At 31.6% G+C, this 26,730-nt stretch overlaps 1 protein-coding gene and 1 pseudogene across 1 annotated transcript; both read left to right on the forward strand.

The window, feature by feature from the left end:
- The first annotated feature begins 6,314 nt into the window (after positions 1 to 6,314).
- On the forward strand, positions 6,315 to 10,881 carry LOC112097765. Its single transcript, XM_024183276.1, has 4 exons — positions 6,315 to 8,350; positions 8,697 to 9,035; positions 9,272 to 10,287; positions 10,618 to 10,881. The coding sequence occupies exons 1-3, from the start codon at positions 6,505 to 6,507 to the stop codon at positions 10,258 to 10,260; spliced, it is 3,174 nt and encodes a 1,057-aa protein (XP_024039044.1). The 5' UTR covers positions 6,315 to 6,504; the 3' UTR covers positions 10,261 to 10,287; positions 10,618 to 10,881.
- A 6,711-nt stretch (positions 10,882 to 17,592) lies between these two features.
- On the forward strand, positions 17,593 to 21,574 carry LOC18042848 (annotated as a pseudogene).
- Positions 21,575 to 26,730: the final 5,156 nt, after the last annotated feature.

Raw genomic sequence — 26,730 nt, forward strand, 5'->3', positions numbered from 1 at the left:
TGTTGCTGTAAAGCAAAACCTTTACCATTTTCCGCACAACACTTCTCTTGTGATTACTTTGCAGACAAGGATTAAGTGCTGAGTTGAGTTTTTATTTAATACTAAATCAATAATCGATAGATAATGATATAAGAAAATAAAAACACAAAATAAATTATTATTATTGATTCAATACTCAATAAAAATTATAAACCCTAATCCTTTCATAAATAGTGGTGTTAAATTCTAACTAATATATGCATGCTAGTTTACATTGTGTATATTTGATTTCACTCCTCTTTTATGATAGCTTGTGAAATTACATATTTAATCATCCTACTTCTACTCATTTCTTTTTATTTAAAATAAATAAAATTCACTTATTCATAGAAGCCCTTACCATACATGACTAAGGCACGAGCCACTTTGTTGGTCTCTTTCAAGAAATTAGTTTTTATTACTTTATTAACTTATAATTTTTCTTTTTGACCCCCAAGCACTAATTTCGTTAGCGGCTACCGCTCCTCTTAGATCAAATTCACAATTCACATCCTTGATTCTTTGAAAAGAAAAATTGTGATCATGATAAAATAAATGATAAAAATGAATTTTCGCTTGTGATTTTTAAGTGTTGGGCTTGGGGACTCGGGCTTTTGGTGTATTCTTCTGATTCGGCTACATAATAAGAAAAGTAAAAAAATTAATGTAACATATCGTTTTGTTTTTAAATTTATTTCGAAATTAGCTTGGGAAGTAAAATCATTTGTGAGCTTTGTGATTTGCCATGTGTCCCAAAGCTTGGCGATATGTGATTGGCTGCGTAATTGAGAGTTATCATCATCAGCCTCCCTATACTTTTATACTCTATACGGACTGCCTAATTTCTTGAATTGATCATTCACGACCATGAGCCCTTTTTACAAACTTTAATTGAAATCCGTCACCTTATAAAAGAGTAATGGTAGATGAATAAAATCATGAAATAATGATGCGAGATATATGGTGATTGGTTCAAGTTCTCAGAGAGATTCTCATTTTTCTGACAGATTTTTATTTTTTTAATTAATTTTTTTTTATATAAGTTAGACATATCTTGCTGACTTGCTTGTAGATGGGGGTGTATATTCCTCAAATATTTGCGTTATAATAGAATTAATATAGGTAGATAGTACACATTTTATTGTACAGTACGTATTATTAATTTAAAAGAGAATAACAACATTTTTCGCCTTATAGTCAATTTTGAGCAACTTTTTTAAAAAATATAAAATTGATTTAAAAATTTATAAAAAGACAAATATTTGTATCATCTTTTTGTCACGCATTTATTTCTTAATATTTTTCATAAATTAATAGGAAAATAAGTCTCATTAAGTATTTTAATCTCTAAAATTCATTTAGTATAGCGGATAAATAATTATCTAACTAAAGAGTAACATGTAATCTTCAGATTGCGAGTAAATGTAGTTTTTTTTTTGTTTTTATTAATTAATAAAAAATAGCATTGAAATAAGTGTAATTGATTATTCTAATAGTACTTTATATAAAGATATTTCATAAGATCTTATAATAATTAATGTATGACTTTAATTGGAAAACTATTAGTACTTAAATATTAATGATCATAGAAGGCATTGTGTAATAAATTATTTGCTATTTATCGTTAATGATACCATATATGTCGACGACAAATGAGAAATATTTTAATCAACAACTATGATTGAAAAATATATATGTGAATATAATTAGATGATAGTTTGGATATATATTTTTAGGCTAAAACTATTTTAACTAAAATTTTTTACTCAAATTTTTAATACAAAAATTAAATTGTTGATTTCATATAATTCAATGGTTGATAATTTAACATGTTGCTTTAACTTGGGAAATTATCATTGCACCACCTCCATTTTTGGCTTATGTTCATCCAACCACCACAAAATTCTAATATGTTCACTGCACTACCTTCCTTTTTAAATTTGTATCAATTAACCACTTTTGCACTAACACCATTAAATAATTTAAACGAAATGATAATTTTACTCCTAAATAAATTAAAAGACAATTTTATCTTATAAAAGCTTTCAAAAATAAAAAAAAAATTATAATTATAAAAATATTTCAAATTTTAATTAAAAATAAATCCCAAAATTAAAATTTTTATTTTAATAAAAATTATTTTAATAAAAAAATATAATTATAAAAATAATTGTAAAATTTTTGGATTTAATAAAAATCCCCTAAATTATTAAAATTTTGGGATTTATTTTAATAAAATTTTGTGAAATTATAATTTTTAATAAATAAAGTCAGTTATTTTTATTAACATTTTGTAAAATTATAATTTTTTTAATAAAAATACTTATTAAAATTTTACAAAATCTAAATTTAATAAAAATGAGCTGAGCATCTCTATTTGGGATTTATTTTTAATTAAAATTAGGGGTATTTTTATAATTATATATTTTTTATTTTTCAAAACTTTTATAAGATAAATGATCTTTTAATTTATTTAGAGATAAAATTGTAATTTCTTTTAAATTATTTAAAGGTATTAGTACAAAAGTCGATAATTGATATAAATTTAAAAAGAAAAGTAGTGCAGAGAACATGTTAGAATTTTATGGTGGCTGAATGAACATAAGGCAAAATTGAGGTGATGCAATGATAATTTTCCCTTTAACTTTCAATATGTAATATTAGATTTTGAGAGATTGATGGCTCTTTGGTGTCAAAATTTTAAGTTTCAATAGTCCAAACTATATTTTATAATAAAAATAAAAATGAACGGAGAAATTTTTTTTCTCATTCATTCCTATATTGTATATTATTGGATGTAATTTCTTTTAGGGTTGAGCTATTTGTATTCTAAAATATATTTTGGACACTCATTTAGAACACTCATTAACAAATTTTAAATAATCAAATTTTACTTTGAACACTCTTTCAAATTCCAAATTAGGCCTTCAACAAACTCATTCCATTGAGTACTTTTTCTCTTTACACCAACAAATATAATCCAAAGAACCTATATATAACGTGTTTGTTCCTTTCTTTTTCTATTATCGATTTATTCCCTATTAATTCTTGCTTAATTTATCATGTTCTTATCTTCATATGTGTGGATAACTGAAACACTAGGATTACTTTGTTTGCCATATTCATGAATGAGAGAAGATCAACAAGAAAAACTGAAATTCAGAAACCAAATTTTGATTGTGGCAATTTATTGCTCCTTGTGATTTCTTATGGTCTTCAAGCCAAATCTTTTTCTCTTCCCCTCTCTCTTTTCTTCTTCTTCTTCTTCTTTGCTTTTTTTTTTTTTTCTAAGTAATATATGCTTTCTCTTTGTTTTAAGAGATACGAGGGTGTAAAAATTATAAATATTATATCAAACATTATCAGTCACCCACCAAAAAGTTGTCTTGTTGTAAAAAATATTAAAATAAAAATTTTCTTAGAGGTTTATTAATGCAATTTATGGCATTTATTTAAATGTAAATATTTAATTGTGTTATTTTTTAGTGTTACACCATATATAAAATTTATGATTGCAATATATTTATTTGACTTGTGTTGGATGGTATATTAGATATCGTATCTTATGTACTTAAAAGTAATAGATTTTGAAACATTTATGCCAAAAAAAAAAAATTAACAACATTGCAAATTAAAAGGAGGGTTGAGAAGTAATTTTTAAATAAAACATATTAATCAAGTGAAATAATTTTAAACTATAAGAGTGGCTGTATTTATTTTACTGCTGTTATTTTACAAAAACTATCCACCTCCTTAAACAGTCAAGAAACGGTTTAAAATAAAATTGAATAATTTATTTACATAATATGAAAAATAAAAAGAGTGAGAAAAAAATTAATGCAACATATCATTTTGTTTTTAAATTTATTTTGAAATTAGCTTGGGAAGTAAAATCAAATTTGAGCTTTGTGATTATGCCATGTGTCCCAAGGATCGGCAATAGGTGATTGGTGTGAAACTGAGAGCCGTCCTCATTTAAATGATATGTATTTAGCCCTTTTATACTTTGTATCATATACAGACTTCTTAATTTCTTTTAATTGTCATTCTAATTTGATCATTCACGACCGTGAGCCCTTTTTACAAATTCTAATTGAAATCCGTCACCTTATAAAAGAGTGACAGTGGATGAATAAAATCTGAACAAATAATGATGTGAGAGTCGTGGTTCGAGTTCTTAGAGAGATTCTTATGTTTTTAATTTAAAAATTAGATAAAAGTAAACATTATAAAAGTAGATATTTTTCATTGATTTGTTTGTAGATAGCATTAGATATTAATAGAATTAATAAGAAAAAGATTTGTGCTATAATAGAATTAATTTAGGTAGACAATTGATATTTGATTGTATAATACATATCATTAATTTAAAAATGAATGATAACAACTTTGTCTTAGAGTTAATTTTGAGGAATTTCTTTAAAAAAAATATAATTAATTCAAAAATTACAAAAAGACGTATATATTTATCTTTTTATCAAATTTTATTTCTTTATTTTTTTTTATAAATTAATAGGAAAACATGGTGCATTAAATAATAATAATAGAACTATGAAGTTGTATGAAATTTCACATCAATATTGGGATTGTTACGGACCCTTGGATTTAAGTGTTTAATAAGTAGTATTCATTTAATAGGTGAATAAATAGTTAATAAATTTAAAAGTAGCAGGTAATATTTAGGTCCCGTGTAAATATAGGTTTTTATATTTATTAGTTAATAAAAATGCAGTAAAATAAATAAAATTAATTATTTTAATAATACTTTATATAAAGATATTCGATAAGGTCTTATAATAATTAATGTATGCCTTTAATTGCAATATTATGAATAATTAAACATTAATGATCATAGAAGGTATTGTGTAATAAATTATTTGCTAAATATGTTTAATGATACCATATAAGTTGATTACAAATGAAAAATATTTTAATCAACAGTGTAACTATGATTGGAAAATAAATATGCGTAGGTAATTACATGATAGCTTGAATATATAATTTTAGGCTAAAGCTATTTTAACTTAAATTTTTTACTCAAATTTTTAACACAAAAATTAAACTATTAATTTCATGTAATTTAATGGCGGATAATTTAATATTATAATATTATTTTAACTTTTAATATTAACTATTAGATTTTGAGAGATTAATGGGGTTCTTTTGTGTCAAAATTTTAATTTTTTTAACCCAAACCATATTTTATTATGAAAATAAACATGAACGGGGGATCTTTTTTTCTCATTCATTCCCATATCATATACTATTGGATGTAAATTATTTTTTTTAGGGTTGTGCTATTTATTTTCTAAAATATATTTTAGACACTTATTTACTTTTAATACTCATTAACAAAATCTAAACAATCAAATTTTACTTTGAACTCTTTCAAATTGCAAATTAGTCCTTCAACAGAGTTACTCCCTCAATTACTTTGTTTCTTCCTACACCAACAAAAATAATCCAACAAACCTATATATAATGTGTTTGTTCTTTTCTTGTTCTATTATTGGTTTCTTCCTTATTAGTTCTTGTTAATTTTTCTTGTTCTTATATGTGTGGGCAACTGCAATGTTAGAATTATTTTTATTTGCCATATCCATAAATGAGAAAAGATCAACAAGAAAAATTGAAATTTAGACATCAAATTTTGATTGGTGCAATTTATTGCTCTTTGTGATTTTTATGGCCTTCAACTAGATCTTTTTCTCTTCCTCTCTCTTTTCTTCTTCTTCTTGGCTTTTTTTTTTCAGTAATAGTATGCTTTTTGTTTATTTTAAGACATAAGATAACAATTGTAAAAATTGTAAATATTATATGGGAAATCGTCAGTCACATGCCAAAATTTATCTTGTTATCAAAAATACTAAAATAAAATCTTACTTAGAAATTTATTGATGCAATTTATGAAATTCATTTAAATGCATATATTTAATTGTGTTGTTTATTGGTGTTACACTACATATAAATTTTACAATTGCAACTTATTTATTTAATTTGGGTTGGATAACCTATTAGATATCATATCTTATGTACTTAACAGTAATAGATCTTTAAATATTTATGTTAAAAAATAAAAAATAACAACATTATAAATTTAATAAAGGGTTACAAAGTAATTTTTAAATAAAATATGCTATTCAAGTGAAATATTTCAAACTATAAGAGTAGTTATAATTAATTTACAAAAAAAAAGGGGCCTCAGTTAAGAAACGGTTTAAAATAAAATTGAATAATTTATTTTTTTAATATAAATATTTTGTATCATTAATCATTTGCCATGGTTAAAGCACTGACATAATAATACGGCAATTTTTCAACGGCCTTTCTTTGAGTCCACATAAGAGATAATAATACCAGCTGATCGGAAGTGAACATGGCCGGTTCCGGTTAGTTCTTCTGCAACCGCTTTATTTTAGTTCATTTTGCAAACGTTTTTCACTCGCACTTTATACTTTCAACTGGGTTTTTTTTTTAATTTCCAAAATGGAGAACTGTACTGTTAATATTTCTGAGGAGTTGAGAGTTGCTGAGTCCAAAAAGGAAACTTTACGAAGATCATTTGATATTGCACATTCACAAGCCAATTCAGTGCTTTTGCTTACTGTTCAATGGAAAGATTTAGAGGAACATTTTGATATAACTAAGAAATTACTTGAAAAGCAAAGTAATGATGTTGATGGGAAGATTAGGTTGCTAGATCAACGCGCTAAGGAGATTGAAAGTAAAGAGATTCAGTTAGTTTTGGTGCAGAAAAAGATCGAAGATTGTAATGGTGAGCTTGTGTGTAAGGAAAAACAATTGGGTTTGGTTAAAAAGAAGATCGGAGAATGTAATTGTAAGCTTCAATTGAAGAAGAATGAACTGAATTCGCTGTCGGAGAGTCTTAATTTAAAGAAGGAAGAACTGAGCTCGGTTCAAGAGTGGATTAATAAATGTCAGGCACATCAGAAGGAGTTGCGATTGCTGAGGAATATGATTGAAGAATGTTGTGATGAAATTGAGTTGAGAGAGAAGAAAGTGGGGGAAGTTCAAAGATCAATTGAGGAGCGTGAGAAACAGCTTGCATTTAAGGAGAGCAAAATTTCTTCAATTCAGACTTTGATTGAAGAATATGAAGAAGTACTTAAAGAAAAGGAGAAGTCGTATGACGAGGTTAAAAAGTCTCTCATACTGTGTGAGACCAAACTCGAATGTAAAAAGAAAGAGTTGGAGCTGACTCAATCATCTATTAAAGAGCTCTCGGTGAAGCTTCATTCTGGAGAGGGGAAATTAGAGTTACTCCAGGGGAAAGTCAGACTGCATGAAAATGAAGTTGAATCTTTAGAGCAGAAGCTTGATTCAATGAGAAAGCAACAAAAGAAATATTTTGATGATGTTGAATTGAAAAAGAGGGAGTTCAATGAAATAAGAAAATACATTGAAGAACTCAATCAAGATCTCGCATCAAAGCATAGGCAGTTAAAATTTGTCCAACAATCTATTGAAGAATGCAGCAAGGAGTTCCAGTGGAAAAAGGAGGAGTTAATTTCAATAGAAAAAACAATTGCGGAATGCTCAAAGGAGGTTGAATTGATAAAGAATCAACTTAATTTGATACACAACGAGTCAAATTTGGTTCAGACAAGGACAATTGTGTGCCTGAAAGAACTCAAAGATAAGGAGAAGCATTTTGATTCACTCAACAAAGGTTTAGAAGATCGCTTGCAAGATCTTGAAGTAAAAGAGAGGGAATTTGAGAAACGAGTAAAGGAGTTTGAGTTAAGAGAGAAAGAGTTTGATTCTATCCAAAAAGCAGTAGAAGATCGCAGTAAAAATCTGTTGCTGCAAGTAAAAATTGAGGAACCTGAAAATTTGACAAGCAGAGGAAGATATCTGCAGTGTCTACTGAATCAGCATTTGCAGAAGCATGATTTGATTTTTTGTAAAGTTTTCGACACTGTTAAAAGAGCCCGTGACCCTGCATTGTTGGTGTTACATGCCATGTCGGGATTTTACCCTCCTCATTCAAGGGAGAGAGATTTGGAGTTTGATGTGAGCATTATTAGGAGGAGTTGTATTCTTTTGTTGGAACAGTTATCAACTATAGCACCAGAGATTAATGCTCAAGTACGAGATGAGGCTATGAAGGTGGCAGGTGAGTGGAAGAAGAAGATGAGAGTAGCAGTGGAGAATTCTCTGGAGGTGCTGGGATTCTTGCATCTTTTAGCTGCCTATAGATTGGCACATGCTTTTGATGGTGAGGAACTTGAAAGTCTTCTTCGTATTGTTGCTCAGCACAGACAGACTCCTAAATTACGCCAAACCCTTGGATTTGGAGATAAAGTACCTGGTAGGCTCTTTGTTACTGGGATTTAAATTTATCAGGTGCTATCTGTGCTCTCAATCACATAATAAAACTGATTTTATATGTTATGAGAGTGCTATTCGCATTTTATTGAATGTATTCTATATTACTGTAGTTGATCTAGATACAAATCGTTTGTAAGAACTTGTGGATGCAATTCCATTTTGCTGCTATGCCCTCTAGTAGGTTTATTCTGATTCTGAAGTTTGTAAATTCAGCATATTTTTTAAAGTCTTTACTAGGCTATAGGTGTTTCTACATTTTGAATTAGAAAGGTTGAGCAATCAGAACAATTTTCTAGTTAACTATGCACTTGATTCTTTGTCTGCAGGTCTCCAGTGCAGCATCACGGCAGAAGGAAGGAGTTCATCGTCTATGCTTGTTGGCAACTCTGCCCCCACAAATCAGCCGGTCCCTCGCCCAATGAATCTACCACAGTACACTGGAATGAATCCCAGTAATAGTACGTCCTCCCCAGTAGCACAGTTTAATGGAGTGCAACCACAGCTTCAGAATCAATATAAACGTCTTCGGAGAGAATCACCAGCCATCATAGCCTATACGCCACAAACACCAGCTTCTGGTAACCTGAGTAGGAGTTCTCTGGCTACACTGTATGGACCGGGTGTGGCTCGCATTGGAGGGCAAACACAGTTTGGTCTTTTAGCAGGTATTCACTCAACGGTTTTGCTGCCAAATGTTGCAGGAATGCAAAATCGTATCATTTTCAGCTTAGGCACTTCTTGGTGAAGTGATTGTTTCTCTGTACATTGTAGATGCTAATCTACATAGGCTTATAAATATAGAAAGCCTAGGATTCATATCTTTCCATCAATGTGAGTCCAATTTCACATGGTTTCAGAGCTCAGTAAAAACTAAAGTTTTATCTTTTCTTATTTTGTTTAGCAAACATGGCTGATGGTGAATCATCAGATAACAAGCAGGAGAATGATCCTTTCCTGGTACATCCATCAGATAGTCCAACGATAGTTTTGGTTTCTCCTCTACTCACTGGTAATAATTATGGTACGTGGGTAAGAGCGATGACGATGGCTTTGCGAGCAAGGAACAAGCTCGGGTTTGTTGATGGGACCATTACGAAACCAGATAATGATGATGGTGGTAAATGGCAAAGTTGCAACGATCTGGTTCGTTCTTGGGTGCTGAATTCCATCTCAAGCAAACTTGCATGTAGTGTCTTGTATGCACAGTCAGCGAGAGAGTTGTGGCTGCATTTGCAGGAACGGTTTCAGCAGAATGCATCAAAAATCTATAAACTCAAACAAGCTATCTCCTCATTACGACAAGGTGATGTAGCTGTCCACCTTTATTATCGTATAATGAAAAAGCTTTGGAGAAAATTGAATTCATTGCAACATCTAGAGCCATGTGTTAGTGGGAAAGCAAAAGTTGTCAATGAATTACAGCAACAAGACTTTGGAATGGAATTCCTTCAGGGTTTGCATGACAGATATGCGGCAATCAGAAGTCGTATTTTGTTGATGGATCCTTTTCCTAAGGCACATAAGATTTTGGCACTCATTAAAAAAGAAGAAACACAACAAGATCTTCATGCATTAGGGGGGCCTTCGAAAGCAGCAGCTCTTGCTATACCAAATCGCCAGCCCTTGCTACACAGTTCCCTTGATAATCGAATGGGTAACGATATTTCAGCTGACAGCAGTGTGTCAAATCTGAATGGTATTTCTGGGAATGATCAAAGAAGACAAACGTGTGAACACTGCGGGAAATTGGGGCATACAAAATTCAACTGTTTTGAACTGAATGGCTATCCAACAAATTGCAATAAGCGCAGACGAGGGAGTAAAGGCAATCCTAAAGCACCAGCCACTGTAGCCGGCAAAGAACAACAGGATCTTATTTTTGCTCAATAGAAGTATCAAAAGCCACATTATACTTAGGTAATTTACAATCTGCGAGTTTTGCAGGAATAGCCCTTTATTATTATTATTATTACTATTATTTTCCACACAGATTTTACTGCTCATATATGTTGTTCGTTAGATTTCTTTGATTCCTATGAACCGTGTTAGGCACCTCTTCGGGTTCAATGGCTTGATGCTACTGTATCCCTTGTCACTCATGTTGAAACGGTCTCTTTTTTGCAAGATTTTCTACTAAAGAATGTTTCTAGCATTCCGAGTTTTAAGCTCAATTTACTGTCAGGTAGCCAATTAACCAAATCAAACAAATATCAAATAATCTTTTCTTCCGATTCTTGTTAATTTTAGGACCTGTAAATGAAGGTTGGCAACGGTAGGCATCGAGTTCCTGCAGCATCCTCTTTTCATTCCAAATAACCTCAACATGAGATTGATCTTTGGCCTTGCTGCAGACTGGGGTTGGGCACCCTTCTCTTGTGCGTTTAAAATTGTTTTCAAAGACTCATCCTATGGTTAATTTGTGATATTTGTCGCAAAGCAGAACAAATTAAAATGTCTATTTTTCATTCGCAGTATTAAAACTCCTTTTAAATTAATCCATTGTGAAGTTTGGGGTGCATTTTCTATCATACTAGTTCTCTAGTTGCAGATTTTTATTTATTTTTTAATAATTGTTGATGATTACACCTGCCGCTCTGAGTTGTATTTAATTAAAACAAAATCTCTAACCAAAATCCATCTTTCTTTCTTTTTTATGCTTTCATTAAAACTCAACTTGATTCTAACATCAAAATGGTGCGTTTTGATAATTAATTGAGGTCATATTTGATATTATGGTTGGAGAGTTTTATTTTTTAAGTTATAGCATTAAAATATTTGATAAACACTAACAATTGTAGTTTGAAAGTTAAGTTAATTTAATAAAGAACTTGCATAATGAAAAATTTATAATTTCTAAATTTTTTTTCAAAAATATTATTTTAAGAGTCATATTTATTAAATATCATTAAATTTTATTTTATAATTATAATTTTTATTTACAACAGTTATAATTTAAAAATTACACCGCTTTAATATTAAGTTGGACCTGAATTCCTTATCAAAGATTTACAACAATTTTTTTTCGTAATTTTTTTAATGAAGTTAAATCGTCGTATGAAATGCTTTTTGATGTGTCATGTGACGATCAGATCAGTCATGTTTAAAAGTTTTTGGTTGAATAACAACAAATGTCTTTTTAATTACATTACAATCTATTGGCATCTATTATTAGAAGTCCATTAGAATCTATAAGATCAACTGGGTGTTGTAATAAAATCAACTCTCAATTATGAACATATTCATTTAACTTAGCAGCCAAGGTGGAAGTGATATTGATTATAAATTTTAAATAAAATCAAATCAAATCGAATGAAATAGATAACAGATCATTTAACTTAGAACCAATTAGTTTAGGATAAAGATTAAAGACTGGGCACGCAATATAATTATCCAAAAATCAGGTAGCTCAAACAGGTATGTGAAAAAATTGAGAAGGATATTCACTGATTCATTTCTCTCTCATCGATTATGGCAAAGCCGTGAAGGTTATTTTTTTTTTTTTAAAAAAAAATTGAAACATAATCAAAATTTCCAATCACTTGATAATATTAACAATATCCCTCATCAAAATCATGTTATAATTATATATACACATACACTTCAGGAAGTCGAAAAAGATAAAAATATATAGTCAAGCCGAAAATATACGACTCTATTCTTGATTTTTATGATAAGGTGAAGTAGTAAGTTGAATAGTCAGCTGATTAAGTCGAATAAAATCAAGCAGGCCAAGTAAGTAGTCGTGTTGTAGCAAGTTGAATAATTAATCGAAATAAAGCATTTTTGTATTTGTATGAAGCTTTTGGGTATATATAACATACAAGTGAAAATAAGAAATCATATTGGCGCTTATCCAGTGCAATGATTAGTAATCATTGCAAAATTTTACTTCTATTCTCCTTAATTGTTGCAAATAAAGCAAGGGGGTCTGTTGAAAATCTGTCACCTTATTATTTATGTCCAAATAAATTATTGGGACCGCTGATCTTTTTTGGGGAAGATGTACAGTTTCAACAAATGATCACTCACAGATGATATCATATAGCCATTTTTCAGCAAGAATCCGTAGCTTCCATATCACGTTCACTGTTTAATTTGAAGTGAAAATGGTTGGTTAGTTCTTCTCCAACGCCTCATTTTAGTTCATTTTGCATGCTTTTCACTTACATTTTCTTGTTTTTAAGTGGGTTTGTTTTAGTTTCTATAATGGAGAGCTCTGTTAATATATGTGAGGAGTTTGAATCAAAGAAAGCAGCTTCAAGTAGGATGTTTGATGATTTACATGCACAAGCCAATTCAACACTTGTGTTCCCCGTTCAATGGAAAGATTTAGAGGAACACTTTGATTTAACTATGAGATCACTTGAAAAGCAAAGTAATGATGTTGATATGGAGATTAGGTTGCTAGACGAGCGTGCTAAGGAGATTGAAAGTAAAGAGAGTGAGTGTTTTGGTGCAAGAAATATTGACGAATGTAATGGTGAACTTGCATGTAAGGAAAAAGAATTGGGTTTAATCGAAAAAAAATTGGAGAACGTAATTGTGAGCTTCAATTGAAAGAGAACGAGCTGAGTTCATTTAAAATTTTGCTTAATTTGAAGAATGAAGAACTGAGTTTAGTTTAACAGAAATTGGAGAAATGTTATGTGGAACAGGATTGGCTGGTCGCATTGGGCGATCTGATTAAAGATTGTTGTGAGAAAATTGAGTTGAAAGCAAAGCAATTGAGGGAAAGTGAGAAAGAGCAGGCATTGAAGATGGAAGTTTAATCTTCAATTCAAGAACTGATTGTCGCTTACATAATGCAACTTGAAGACAAGCAGAAGTCATACGATGATGTTAATAGCTCTTGTCATAGAATGTGAGACAAAACTTGCATGTAAAAATAAAACTTTGAAGCTGACTCAAAAATCTTTTGAAAACGTCTCGATGGAATTAGTATCATACCAGGACATGGTTGCTCAGTGCAGAAGTGAACTTCACAATGAAGAGAAGCAGCTGGATTCATTGAAAGCAAAGGTCAATTTTGGAATGCCCAGAGGAGATTGATTTAAAAAGGAGTCAAGAGTTGTCTGAGAAACAAAAATACATCGAAGAATGCGTTCTGGAACTCGCATTAAAGGAGATGCAATTAAAATCTGTCCAAGAATCAGTTAAGAATGCAGCAAGGAGTTCCGGGTGAAAAAATGGAGTTAATTTCAATCAAAAAGTCAATTTTGGAATACTCGGAGGAGGTTGAACTAAAAGAGATGCAAATTAGTTTGAAGCAAAATTTTGCATGGGAGCTTTCTATGGATTATGAGTCAAGCAAACTGCAATTTGATCTGATTGGAAGAATGAGCTTTGGATACCTCAAAGATCTCAAAGAGAAGGAGAAGCATTTTTATTCATTTAAAACAGGTTTAGAAGACTGCTTGCAAGATCTTGAAGCAAAAGAGAGACCATTTGGGAAAAGTGTCAAGGAGTTTGAATTAGGAGAGAGAAAATTTGATTCTATCCGAAAAGCAGTTGAAGATCACGGTAAAAATCTGGAGTTGAAAGAGAAAAAATTGTCTAACATTCTCCAGTTGCAACTAAAATTTGAGGAAACTGAAAATTCGACAGGCGACGGATGAAATCTGCAGTTGCTATTGAGTAAGTACTTGCAGAAGCATGATTTTCTTTTTGGTGAAATATTTGACACACTAAAAAAGGCAAGGGACCAGCATTGTTGGTGTTAGATGCAATAACTGTTAGGAAATGATTGGATGAAACAAACACGCAACTAAAGTAAAATTAAAAAATAATGAAACAATAAAATTGGACATCATAAATTATGTAGAAAATACGTAATTCGGCTTTTAATTTACGTTTATGGGCGAAGATAGGAAAAAAAAAAATTTTACTAGTAGAATAAGAATTACAAATATTATAATATTTTGACTCACTTCCCAGAGTCTCAACACACCTAATTTCTCAAATCACTATAATAAGAGCTTCTAATTTTAAGCTCTTTGAATTTCTCTCACAACTCTCCACTCTCTTCACAATAGGTAAAATTTTGTTTGAAAAGTAAAAAAGGCGTCTCTAATCTTCAAGCAATACAGCTATAAATTTCAAGTTTTCAAATTTTAAATTTTTGAGCTTTTGATTTGTTTTTTTCTTATTCTTTTATCAAACATTCGGTGCCTACCCTTGACATCTTTTCCTCTCAATTTTCAGTGCATTCAAAAATTCAACTTGCTGCCACATGCATTTTGACAATTGCTAGGCATTGGTTGTCAATTTGGTGAAGAGATTTTAACAATATCAAGATTTTACCTTTCTCATTTCAAGAGAGCGAACTCTGGAGTTTAATGTGGGCATTATTAGGAGTTGTATTCTTTTGTTGGAGCGGTTATCAAGTGTAGCACTGGGGATTAAAACTGATGTACGAGATAAAGCTGTGAAACTGCGAAGGTAGCTGGTGAGTAGAAGAAGAAGATGAGAGTAGCAGTTAGGGGTGGCAATTTGTGGGCTTCGGCCGGGCTTTTTGAGGTCCATGCCCAAGCCCACACTGTTCAAACAAAGTCCAAATCCTTCAAAATGCTCGGGCCGGGCCTAGATGGGTCTGGGCTTAGGCTTGGGTTGGGCTTTTTAAAATTAATTATAAAATATTATTTTAAAAAATAAATATTTAAATTAAAGAAAATTATCTAATACATAATAAAATAATAGTCCAATGCATAAAATATTAGTAATACAACCTAATAAATAACAAATACTAATATAAAAAAATAAACTAATTTAGTATTTTGAGTTTTTTTTTTAATTTCAATTAAATTTTTTTATTTATAAATTAAAAAAACCTGGGCCAAATTTGAACTTTTTTTCTAAGTCCTTATCCAGACCCAACCTATGCGGGCTTTACATTTTTGAGATATCCAAGCCCAACTCTTGCGGGTCGGGCTTGGGCCAGACTGGGCCGGGCTGGGCTTGGACCGAACCGAGCTTTTTTTACCATCCTTAGTACCAATCGAGATTAATGCTCTATGAAGCCTTATGAATTTTACAACATTAATAATGGAATTATTGTAGACCCTTGGATTTGAGTATTTTAATCTCTATTATTCATTTAATATAGTGAATAAATAATTAGCTAACTAAGAAGTAACACATAATCTTCAGATTGCATTGCAAAGTGAATGTAGTTTTCTTTTTTTATTAATGAATAAAAATAGCATTGAAATAAGTGTATTTAATTATTTTAATAATACTTTATATAAAGATATTTCATAATATCTTATAATAATTAATGTATGACTTCAATCGCAAAACTATTAACACTTAAACATTAATGACCGTAGAGGACATTCTGTAATAAATTATTTGCTGTCTATCATTAATGATATTATATACATGCAATGAGAAATATTTTAATCAACAACTATGATTGAAAAATATATATATGCATAATTACATGAGGATTGAATATATATTTTTGGGCTAAAGCTATCTTAATTTAAATTTTTTACGCAAAATTTTAATATAAAATTTATACTATAATTTCATACAATTCGATGGTAGATGATTTAGCATCATAATGTTTCTTTGAGTTTTAATATTAACTATTGGACTGTAAGAGATTAACGGTTCTTTTGCGCCAAAAATTTGGGTTACAACAACCCAAACCATATTTTATAATGAAAATAAAAATGAACGGAGAATTTTTTTCTCATTCATTCCAATGTCATATGTTATTGAATGTAATATTTTTTTCAGGGTTGGGCTAATTGTACTCTAAAATATACTTTGGAGTTTGGATACTTATTTACTTTGACAACTCATTAACAAAATTTAAATAATCAAATTTTATTTTGAACACTCTTTTAAATGCTAAATTGGTCCTTCAACTAACTCTTTCCATTAATTACTTTGTTTCTTTTTACACCAACAAAAATAATCCAATGAAACTATGTAAAATGTGTTTGTTCCTTTCTTTTTCTATTATCGATTTCTTCTTTATTTGTCTTGATCTTATCTTCATATGTGTGTGACTAAAATATTAGGATTATTTTATTTACCATATTCATGAAGCAGAGAAAATCAACAAGAAAAACTGAAATTCAAAAATCAAAATGTGATTGGTGCAATTTATTGTTCCTAGTGATTTGTTATGGTCTTCAAGCCAAATCTTTTTATCTTCCTCTCTCTTTTCTTCCTCTTCTTTGTATTTTTTTTTTCTTTTTTTTAAGTAATAGTATGCTTTCTGTCTATTTTAAGAGATACGATAATGGGTGTAAAAATTATAAATATTACATAAGAAATTATTAATCAACCACCAAAAAATTATCTTGTTATAACAAATATTAAATAAAAATTTTCATAAAAGTTTTGGATACAAGTTATGACATTTATTTAAATGTACGTAATTAATTGTGTTATTTTTTGGTGTTATAGCATGTATAAAATTTAAGATTGTTACTTGTTTATTTGATTTATGTTTGATAATCCATTAGATATCATATCTTTATGTAATTAATACTAATAGATTTTGAAACATTTATGTAAAAAAAACAATTAACAACATTACAAAATAATTTTTAAATAAAACATGTTATTCAAGGGAAATTATTTTAAAATATAACAGGGGTTATAGTCATTTTACAAAAATTATACCTGCTTAAACAGTTAAGAAACGGTTTAAAATAAAATTGAATATTTTTTTTAATATAAATATTTTGTATCATTAATTAAATATTTGTTACATTGATGCTGTAGTTGCACCGCATGATACATTCACCTAATAAATAATAACAAGACGTCAACAACGGCCTTCTGTTTATGACTTTTTGTCAGTCATCGGAGAAAATAACAATCGCCATAATTAAAACATTGATATAATGCCTTCCTTTGGGTCCACGCAGGACGTAATAAACTCCAGCTGATCTGAAGTGAACATGGCCGGTTCCGGTTAGTTCTCCTGCAACTGCTTTCTTGTAGTTGCAAATGCTTTTCGCTCGCACTTTATATTTTCAACTGGGTTTGTTTTAGTTTCCAAAATGGACAACTGTACTGTTAATATTTCTGAGGAGTTGAGAGTTGCTGAGTCCAAAAAAGAAGCTTTACGAAGATCTTTTGATATTGCCCGTTCACAATCTAATTCAGTGCCTGTGTTTACTGGTCAATGGGATGATTTAGAGGAACATCTTGATTTAACTAAGAAATCACTTGAAAAGCAAAGTAATGATGTTGATGTGAAGATTAGGCTGTTAGATCAGCGCGCTAAGGAGATTGAAAGTAAAGAGATTGAGTTAGTTTTGGTGGGAAAAAAGATTGAAGATTGTAATGGTGAGCTGGCGTGTAAGGAAAAAGAATTGGGTTTGGTTCAAAAGAGGATTGGAGAATGTAAGCGTGAGCTTCAATTGAAGGAGAATGAACTGAATTCGTTGTCGGGGAGTCTTAATTTAAAGAAGGAAGAGCTCTGCTCAGTTCAGGGATGGATTAATAAATGTCAGGCTAATCAGAAGGAGTTGCAATTGCTGAAGAATTTAATTAAAGAATGTTGTGATGAAATTGAGTTGAGAGAAAAGAAAGTGGGGGAAGTTCAAAGATCGATTGAGGAACATGAGAAACAGCTTGCATTTAAGGAGAGCAAAATTTCTTCAATGCGCACATTGATCGAAGAATATGAAGAAGTACTTAAAGATAAGGAGAGGCCGTATGACGAGGTTAAAAAGTCTCTAATACTGTGTGAGACAAAACTCGAGTCTGAAAAGAAAGAATTGGAGCTGACTCAATCGTCTATTAAAGAGCTCTGGATGAAGTTTCATTCGGAACAGGAGAAATTAGAGTTACTCCAGGGGAGAGTCAGACTGCACGAAAATGAAGTTGAATCTTTAGAGCAGGAGCTTGATTCAATGAGAAAGCAACAGAAGAAATATTTTGATGATGTTGAATTGAAAAAGAGGGAGCTCAACGAAATAGGAAAATACATTGAAGAACTCAATCAAGATCCCGCATCAAAGGACAAGGAGTTAAAATTTGTCCAACAATCTATTAAAGAATGCAGCAAGGAGTTCCAGTGGAAAAAGGAGGAGTCAATTTCAACAGAAAAAACAATTGCGGAATGCTCAAAGGAGGTTGAATTGAAAAAGAATCAATTTAATTTGACACAGCATGAGTCAAATTTGTTTCAAACAAGGACCATTGGGTATCTGAAAGAGCTCAAAGAGAAGGAGAAGCATTTTGATTCACTCAAAAAAGGTTTAGAAGACCGCTTGCAAGATCTTGAAATAAAAGAGAGAGAATTTGAGAAACGAGTAAAGGAATTTGAGTTAAGAGAGAAAGAGTTCGGTTCTATCAGAAAAGCAGTAGAAGATTGCAGTAAAAATCTGCTGCTGCAAGCAAAAACTGAGGACCCTGAAAAGTTGACAAGCAGCGGAAGATATCTGCAGTTTCTACTGAATCAGCATTTGCAGAAGCATGATTCAATTTTTTGTAAAGTTTTCGACACTATTAAAAGCGCCCGTGACCCTGCATTGTTGGTGTTACATGCCATATCAGGATTTTACCCTCCTCATTCAAGGGAGGGAGATTTGGAGTTTGATGTGAGCATTATTAGGCGGAGTTGTATTCTTTTGTTGGAACAGTTATCAACTGTAGCACCAGAGATTAATGCTCAAGTACGAGATGAGGCTATGAAGGTGGCAGGTGAGTGGAAGAAGAAGATGAGAGTAGCAGTGGAGAATTCTCTGGAGGTGCTGGGATTCTTGCATCTTTTAGCTGCCTATAGATTGGCACCTGCTTTTGATGGTGAAGAACTTGAAAGTCTTCTTCGTATTGTTGCTCAGCATAGACAGACTCCTAAATTACGCCAAACCCTTGGATTTGCGGATAAAGAACCCGGTAGGCTCTTTGTTACTGGGATTTAAATTTATCAGGTGCTATCTGTGCTCTCAATTACATAATAAAACTGATTTTATATTTTATGAGAGTCCTATTTGCATTTTGTTGGATATGTTGTATATTACTATAGTTGATTTCGGTATAAATCGTTTGTAAGAACTTGTGGATGCAATTCCATTTTGCTGCTATGCCCTCTAGTAAGTTTTTCTAATTTTGAAGTTCATAAATTCTGCATACTTTCTAAAGTCTTTACTAGGCTATAGGATTTATATATTTTGAATTAGAAAGGCTGTGTAATCAGAACAATTTTTCCGTCAACTATGCACTTGATTCTCTGTCTGCAGGTCTCCAGTGCAGCACCACAGCAGAAGGAAGGAGTGCACCGTCAATGCTTGTTGGCACCTCTGCCCCCACGAATCAGCCAGACTCTAGCCTAATGAATCTACCACAGTACAGCGGAATGGATCCCAGTAATAGTACTTCCTCCCCAGTATCACAGTTTAGTGGAGCGCAACCACAGCTTGAGAATCAGTATAAACGTCTTCGGGTAGAATCACTGTCTACCATAGACTATACACCACATGCACTAGCTTCTGATAACCTGAATAGGAGTTCTCTGGCTACACAGCATGGACCAGGTGTGGATCGCATTGGAGGGCAAACACAGTTTGGTCTTTTAGCAGGTAATCATTCAAGAGTCACAGCAAATATTGCTACCAAATGTTGCAGGAATGCAAAACCTTGTCATTTTCAGCATATGCACTACTTGATGAAGTGATGGTTACTCTCTGTACACAGTAGATGCTAATTAACATGGGCTTGTAAATATAGTAAGCCTAGGATTTTTATCTTTCCATCAACGTGAGTCCAATTTCACATGATTTCAGAGCTCAGTAAAAACTAAAATTTTATCCTTTTTTATTTCATTTCGCAAACAGAGCTGATGGTGAATCATCAAATAGCAAGCAGGAGAATGATCGGAGTTTTCTCCTATTGAGTTGTTTCTTTAATAAACACACTAAACATGTGCTATATACTGTGAAGGGAATGTGGGGATAAAGCAGTACAGAGGAGTGAGGCAAAGGCACTGGGGCAAATGGGTAGCTGAGATTCGTGATCCAACGAAGGCTCGTGTATGGCTAGGAACTTTTGACACAGCTGAAGCAGCAGCACTTGCTTACGATGAAGCAGCTCTTAGGTTCTACGGATGCAATGCCAAGCTTAACTTCCCAGAAAGGGTTCAAGCTAATCTCACAACTCACCATCATTAAGATCTTTTTTATCATGCTGCGGCCGCTACAACTTCACAGCAAGTTTCTAATCCTCATCTCTGCCACTAACTCAAGAAGTAATGTATCCGAATCTTCTTCAGTATCAGCAACCAAACTATGGCATCCCATCTGGTTTGTACGGCGAGTATAGGTATCCACCGGTGACCTTACCGACCACTTCTTCATCTTCATCTTCGTCTTCGTCTTCGTCTTCTGTGACGTCATCTCAGCAACCACAACAGCATGAGTTCTTAAGATATCCCACGCTGCTTGGAAGCTCTTCATCATCAGCTTCTGATCCTCATAAAGAGTAGAAGGCAAAATTTTGATACAAGTCACCCAAGAGATTAGAAATATAAATATCGTTTGCTATGCTTTACTAAACTTATGTTTTGCTTTTTAGTTATTTGCTTATAGTTTTTCTTTAAGTTTTTGGAGACCAAGAGTGTGCGGTTATATATTCTAATGACATCTCTTCGTACTTGAAAGAAATTAAAAAAAAAGGGAGAATGATCCTTTCCTGGTGCATCCATCAGGTAGTCCAACAATTGTTTTGGTTTCTCCTGTACTCACTGGTAATAATTGTGGTTTGTGGGTAAGAGTGATGACGATGGCTTTGTGAGTGAGGAACAAGCTAGGTTTTGTTGATGGGACCATTACAAAACCGGATGATGATGATGGTGGTAAATGGCAATGTTGCAACGATCTGGTTTGTTCTTGGGAGTTGAATTCCATCTCAAGCAAGACTCGCATGTAGTGTCTTGTATGCACAGTCAGCAAGAGAGTTATGGCTGGATTTGCAGGAATGGTTTCAGCAGACTAACGCGGGGAAAGAACAACAGGATCTTATTTTTGCTCAATAGCAGTATCAAAATGTCCTAGCCACATTGTACTTAGGTAATTTACAATTTGCGAGTTTTGTAGGTGTAGCCCTTCGTTGTTGTTATTATTATTATTATTAGGGGTCAGCTTACGTTACATTTTATGTAAGAAACATTACTGACATGACTATTTCATTGCTGTAAGTGTAACACGTGTCAATTTGGGGAGTAATAAAAAGTTGTTGCAACCGGATGAAAACAAGTTGCAAAATGAGTCAAAGGTAAAGTCACCCTAAGCGTTTACCATTTGAGCCGGTTGAAGGTAAGGCGGTAATCACTTAAAATTATGAAAAGAAAGGAAAAATTGGAAAGAGAAAAAATGTACGAGGCTTTTGAAAAAGGATTATTGAAGAAGGAACAGCTCACTGCTGCAAGTAAATATTCGAAAATTTCATATATGATTGTATTGAACAAAGGCTGAAAATCGAGGGGGAAAAAAATGGTTTCAGTGTTGTGTCCATTACTAGTACATGGAGAAATGACGGGGAGCTGCAGTTTCACGGGTAAGAGAGTGTTTGAAAAATTAATAATATATTTCGTTATTTTTTTTCGTAGGAATAATTAACTTGTAATATCAGAGATTGGTTTCGCAATTATAAGTATAATTAATTTATCCTGCTTGAAAGTCTTGAATGGACCATATTCATCAAGTGTTCGATGAAATGTCTGAATAGCGTTAGGCCGGAAATATTTTGCTAAAATTGATTAATATATTTGGTTAATATGATGAATATATGTGAGGTTTGTAAGCTGGTGATTGATTCTTCTGCTTAGTATTTGTAGTTTGGTTTATTTTATGAATATAAATGAGGATTGTATGCCGCTTCTAGCTTCTGCTGCTGTGCATCTGTACTTTGGTTTGTTTAGTATCTCTGTTTTGATATGTTATTCAGAGCCAACAAGGGCATATATTTGGTTAATATGATGAATATATGTGAGGTTTGTATGCTGGTGATTGATTATTCTGCTGCTGCTGGATTATTCTGCTGAGTATTTGTAGTTTGGTTTATTTATTAATATAAATGAGGGTTGTATGCCGCTGCTAGCTTCTGCTGTTGTGCATGTGTACTTTGGTTTGTTTAGTATCAATGATTTGAGTTGTTTTTCAGAGCCACCATGAATCATGTTACGTTGAAGTTCTCTGAGAATGAAGGAAAGAAGCTAAAATATCTTCTTAATTTCATTTTTCCATAACAATATTTTCTCTTATTTGGTGTTCTGTAGAATTAATAATTTTATCCTTTCCTTTTGTTCTGTTCTCACTGTTTTGGTAGAGTATGATGAATATATAGTAGTTATATACAAAATATTATATTCTGTACAATTTTTTCCTTTTATTCGCTATGCCATTCTTTGTAAATGTATTTGTGCAGTTCGTACAATTCAATGCAATGCCTGAAATATCTGTAAATCAAAACTAGAATATATAAATCAGTTCACAAATTGAAACCTTGATGTCCTTGCTAAATTAAGGGAAAAGTTTAAATTTTGACTATGTTATTAGCATGTACATAAATGGAGCTTTAGAATATTTTGTTTATTTAGATTAGGGATGCCACAAATTGAAGCAAGAGTGGGTGCAGTGCTGACAGAGCGCCAAAAATCTTTCGATACATTAGTCAGTTATGCTCCGAAGTTACATGATCCATCACCATTTATGACACCTAAGAATGAAAGAAGAGGTGCATCTTAGAACAAATGCAGAATTGGAGAAGGTGAGAAAAAAACTCCAACAATGACGTTGGCCATTGCATATTTCCTGAAAATTTTTTGTTATTATCTTGGTTGATATGTAATTTGACGGAACTTTTGGTTAATGTCAAATGTAGATGTGTCAGTGCAAAAATTAGGAAGTTTGTGGGTTGCGTCCCAAGAGGCAAAGTTGGCAACTATTTTTTGAAAGAAAAAAAAAATTGCAGAACTGGATGCACAGAATGGAAGAAGGCAGCATGGGAAATGATGTTTTTACGTTTATGTGTGTATATTGTAGAACTTGTATATGTATATAAAGCTTTGTTATGCATGTTTTACCCGATATGTAAATAAAACATGGAGCTTCTTATGTTATGTATTTTAATTTAAGGAATTTTTTTGGTCAATTAGAATTGTTATAAAACTATAAATGTATGTGTAACTAGAAATTTATCAACAAAATATATATATTGTAATAGTTTGTAGGTGCGATTTGATTGAATTAGGGATTAGATGCTTTAATAATTATTTCAAATGTTACATAAGTACGAAATGCGAAAATAAGACTTAAAAATATTATACTTCCTTTAATATCTTCTTGGACTACAGTGTGTAATTCGTAATTTAATTTTAAAAACTGTGACAAATGTAAAAATGAGGACACTTGGCTACATCCAAATATTAGTAACTCTGTTGTATACAGATTTCAAATTTATGGCTACCCGAAAATTATTTGGCCCCGATTAACTTCATTAAGCTATAAAAAATTCCTTTGCAAAGACATTAATGATGTGTCAAATAATTGAAAATATACATTATGAGGGAACATATGAGTTAAGTTTATCAGTAAATGTGCAGCATAACATCAATAGGATTGTGCATCATGCAACTGGAAATGGAGTAACGGGTTAAAAAAAATAACATTAACTACATGAAAAATACCACTGAAATATCAAATATATCTTATCAATCTTCATTCAATTGCATTTCATAATATCAATTAAATTTCCCAATTACGTTACAAACTTATAATATGTTACATGTTCTCTTATACCCATTAACCTAACAATTAAACTTGAAATTCAAACACTGCAATCAAATCGATTAACATTAACCTCCAATGCATTGTTTAAAACGAATATCAGAATCTTACTTACAAGTACGAAATGAAACCGTAATTGTTTTGCTCGTTTTTCTTATCTTCTGCACTATTTTCAGCCTCTGCCTTCTTCTCTTCACGACAAAAGACAACTTCATCTAACTCTGGTTCACCTGTTAATAGTTTGATGCAATTTTGACGGATACCTTCTTCCCTTTGCTCTGTCATGCTTTTAGCAGGATCAATTCTGGGATTTGTCCAAATCACCATGTTCCAATAATCACGACCCACCCATAACAAGAAATGATGTTACAAAAATTATATGGTGAAGACAACTTCACAAGATGATGCTTCACATTTTACCAAATTCTGCCACATTCCAGCGCCTGTAGCTTCGATTTTATGGGGCTGCAATTTTTTTGGTTTCCCTAATTTGTGATATGAAATAATGAAAGACGATTTTGGTTATCTCGTTTGCTGCTTCTAATGCTTTCCTCTTTCAAAACCTAGATACTGTACTTGCTTTCTTCAATATTCTGGCTTCTTTCTTCAATTTTCGGGCTTTTCCAGCGACACTCATCACTTCCATCTCAAATTTTCTTTACCGACTAACCCATTTGCTTCCTTTTTTCAACAACCATTTTAGCAGGTAGCCATTCTTTTGTTTTTTAAAATGAATATCCAACCACTACCTGAACCTTGTTTTACGTTATGTTTCACCACACCCGTTGGATCTACAAATTAAAGAATCCAACGGTTCATGTTCTGGTATTGTTACTTACATCAAATGTAAGTTAAGCGCTGCCTATTATTAGTATTATTATTTTCCATGCAGATGTTACTGATCATATATGTTGTTTGTTACATTTCTTTCATTCTTAGGAACCATGGGGAAAATATACTCTTTAAAAGCATATGTGTTTATTTAATTGTAATAAATAATTTTTTTGATAAATAAAATAAATGAGGTATTTTATTCAAGTATCTTAATTGTATTAATATTTTGAATAAAATTCATTTAATTATATTATATGTAGTTATGTGATCACCATATGGATTTACAGAAGACATAAATACAAGTTATCTTATGATTAAATAAATTAAGTTCGCAGTTGATAAATAAAGTTGGGCACTTTATTTAGGTATAGACTGTAATAAATTTATTGAATGATTTGTCTTAATCATGTATGAATTTATTGATGTAGTGCTACTACATTAAACATGATCACATATAAGATTTAATTAACTTTGTAATAACTGTCAAGCTTATTAAATCTCATAGGCATTTATTTTACTATAATCTTAATCTTGAGTTAGTTATAATTTCATGATTGTAATTGTTATTCCACTTGAATTACAAATGGGCACAACACACACTTGTAGTCAAGATTACCCGGTATCTTGGTGGGAGCAATTATGAGTATTAGAGTTATAGATTAACAATATAGAATTTGTACAACACATCTCTTGATGGGTTTTCGGCACTTGATCATAGAATTATCTAGCCAGAGTGTGTCAACATATTTAGTATGTTGAAAATGATCATTAGAGAAAACCAGTAAGTATCAAGGAACAAGATGTAATTAAATCGATTGAACAGTTGAGATATCAATTTAATTAACGATGTGGTACAAAAGATTATGCAGTAAAGAAATCAATGTGGCTTGGGATGAATTATTATTCGAGCATACAATTATGGAGGTCAGTTCCAATCTTTTAGTGAAGTGGATTTGGAATTAAATAATTGGGCTAGTTTAATTACATGCCTAATTATTGTAATCACTATTGTATGTTCCCAAATGATCTCCGGGTTAGCTCATTTAATTGACTGCACCACTACTAGATTAATAAGCAAGATAATTAATTATTTGGGTCAAAAGCCTAAATATATCATTTAGTGGGAGGATCTATTATATATGCTTGTGTGTAAGGGGTCTTATATTATTTTACAAGGTGGGCCCCCTATAGAAAAAGCAAGTAAAGTGACTTTTGATTTTTATTATTTGGAGCCTAGGTTTTCACTAAAGGAAGATATAAAAAGACTTATTTTTTCTAAAGAAAAAATAGGAGCCGCATTATACAGTTCAGAGAAAAAAAATTTTTCTTTCTAATTTTGAGAGAAAAGTTTTTCTCTTGCTAGTTGTTTTTAGTGGTGATAAAGGCGCCCACACGTCAAGTGCATATTAAATCTGAGTCATAACTTGAAAGATTATTTGGTGGCGGATTGTGATCTAACATGAGTGGTGGTGACGACTCGTGATCTAACAGGAATGGTGGTGATAGATCGTGATCTGGGAGCCTAAATCACTTCAGTGGAAAAAGCAAAGATTGTTCATATTCTTAGATTTTCAAGGTACGATTTCTAAATTATGAATTCTTATATATTGTATAAGATTGATCCTAATAAGTTTTTATTTAGCAAAATTTAAAAACTATTTTTTCTCCAACACCATGTTCTGTACTTCTTCGTGGTCAATGGCCTGATTCTATTGTATCCCTTGTCACTCGTATGGAAACGACCTCTTTTTTTCAAGAATTTCTACTGAAAAAA

Source organism: Citrus clementina, unplaced genomic scaffold (genome assembly GCF_000493195.1).
Source record: "Citrus clementina cultivar Clemenules unplaced genomic scaffold, Citrus_clementina_v1.0 scaffold_5, whole genome shotgun sequence".
NCBI lineage: Eukaryota > Viridiplantae > Streptophyta > Magnoliopsida > Sapindales > Rutaceae > Citrus > Citrus x clementina.

What these genes read in the sequence shown, in the direction of transcription:
- LOC112097765 (XM_024183276.1), top strand. Translation starts at nt 6,505, where the DNA reads ATGGAGAACTGTACTGTTAATATTTCTGAGGAGTTGAGAGTTGCTGAG. An exon ending in ATTTGGAGATAAAGTACCTG is followed by an intron (nt 8,351 to 8,696) that starts GTAGGCTCTTTG and finishes CTTTGTCTGCAG; the next exon opens with GTCTCCAGTGCAGCATCACG. An exon ending in ACAGTTTGGTCTTTTAGCAG is followed by an intron (nt 9,036 to 9,271) that starts GTATTCACTCAA and finishes TATTTTGTTTAG; the next exon opens with CAAACATGGCTGATGGTGAA.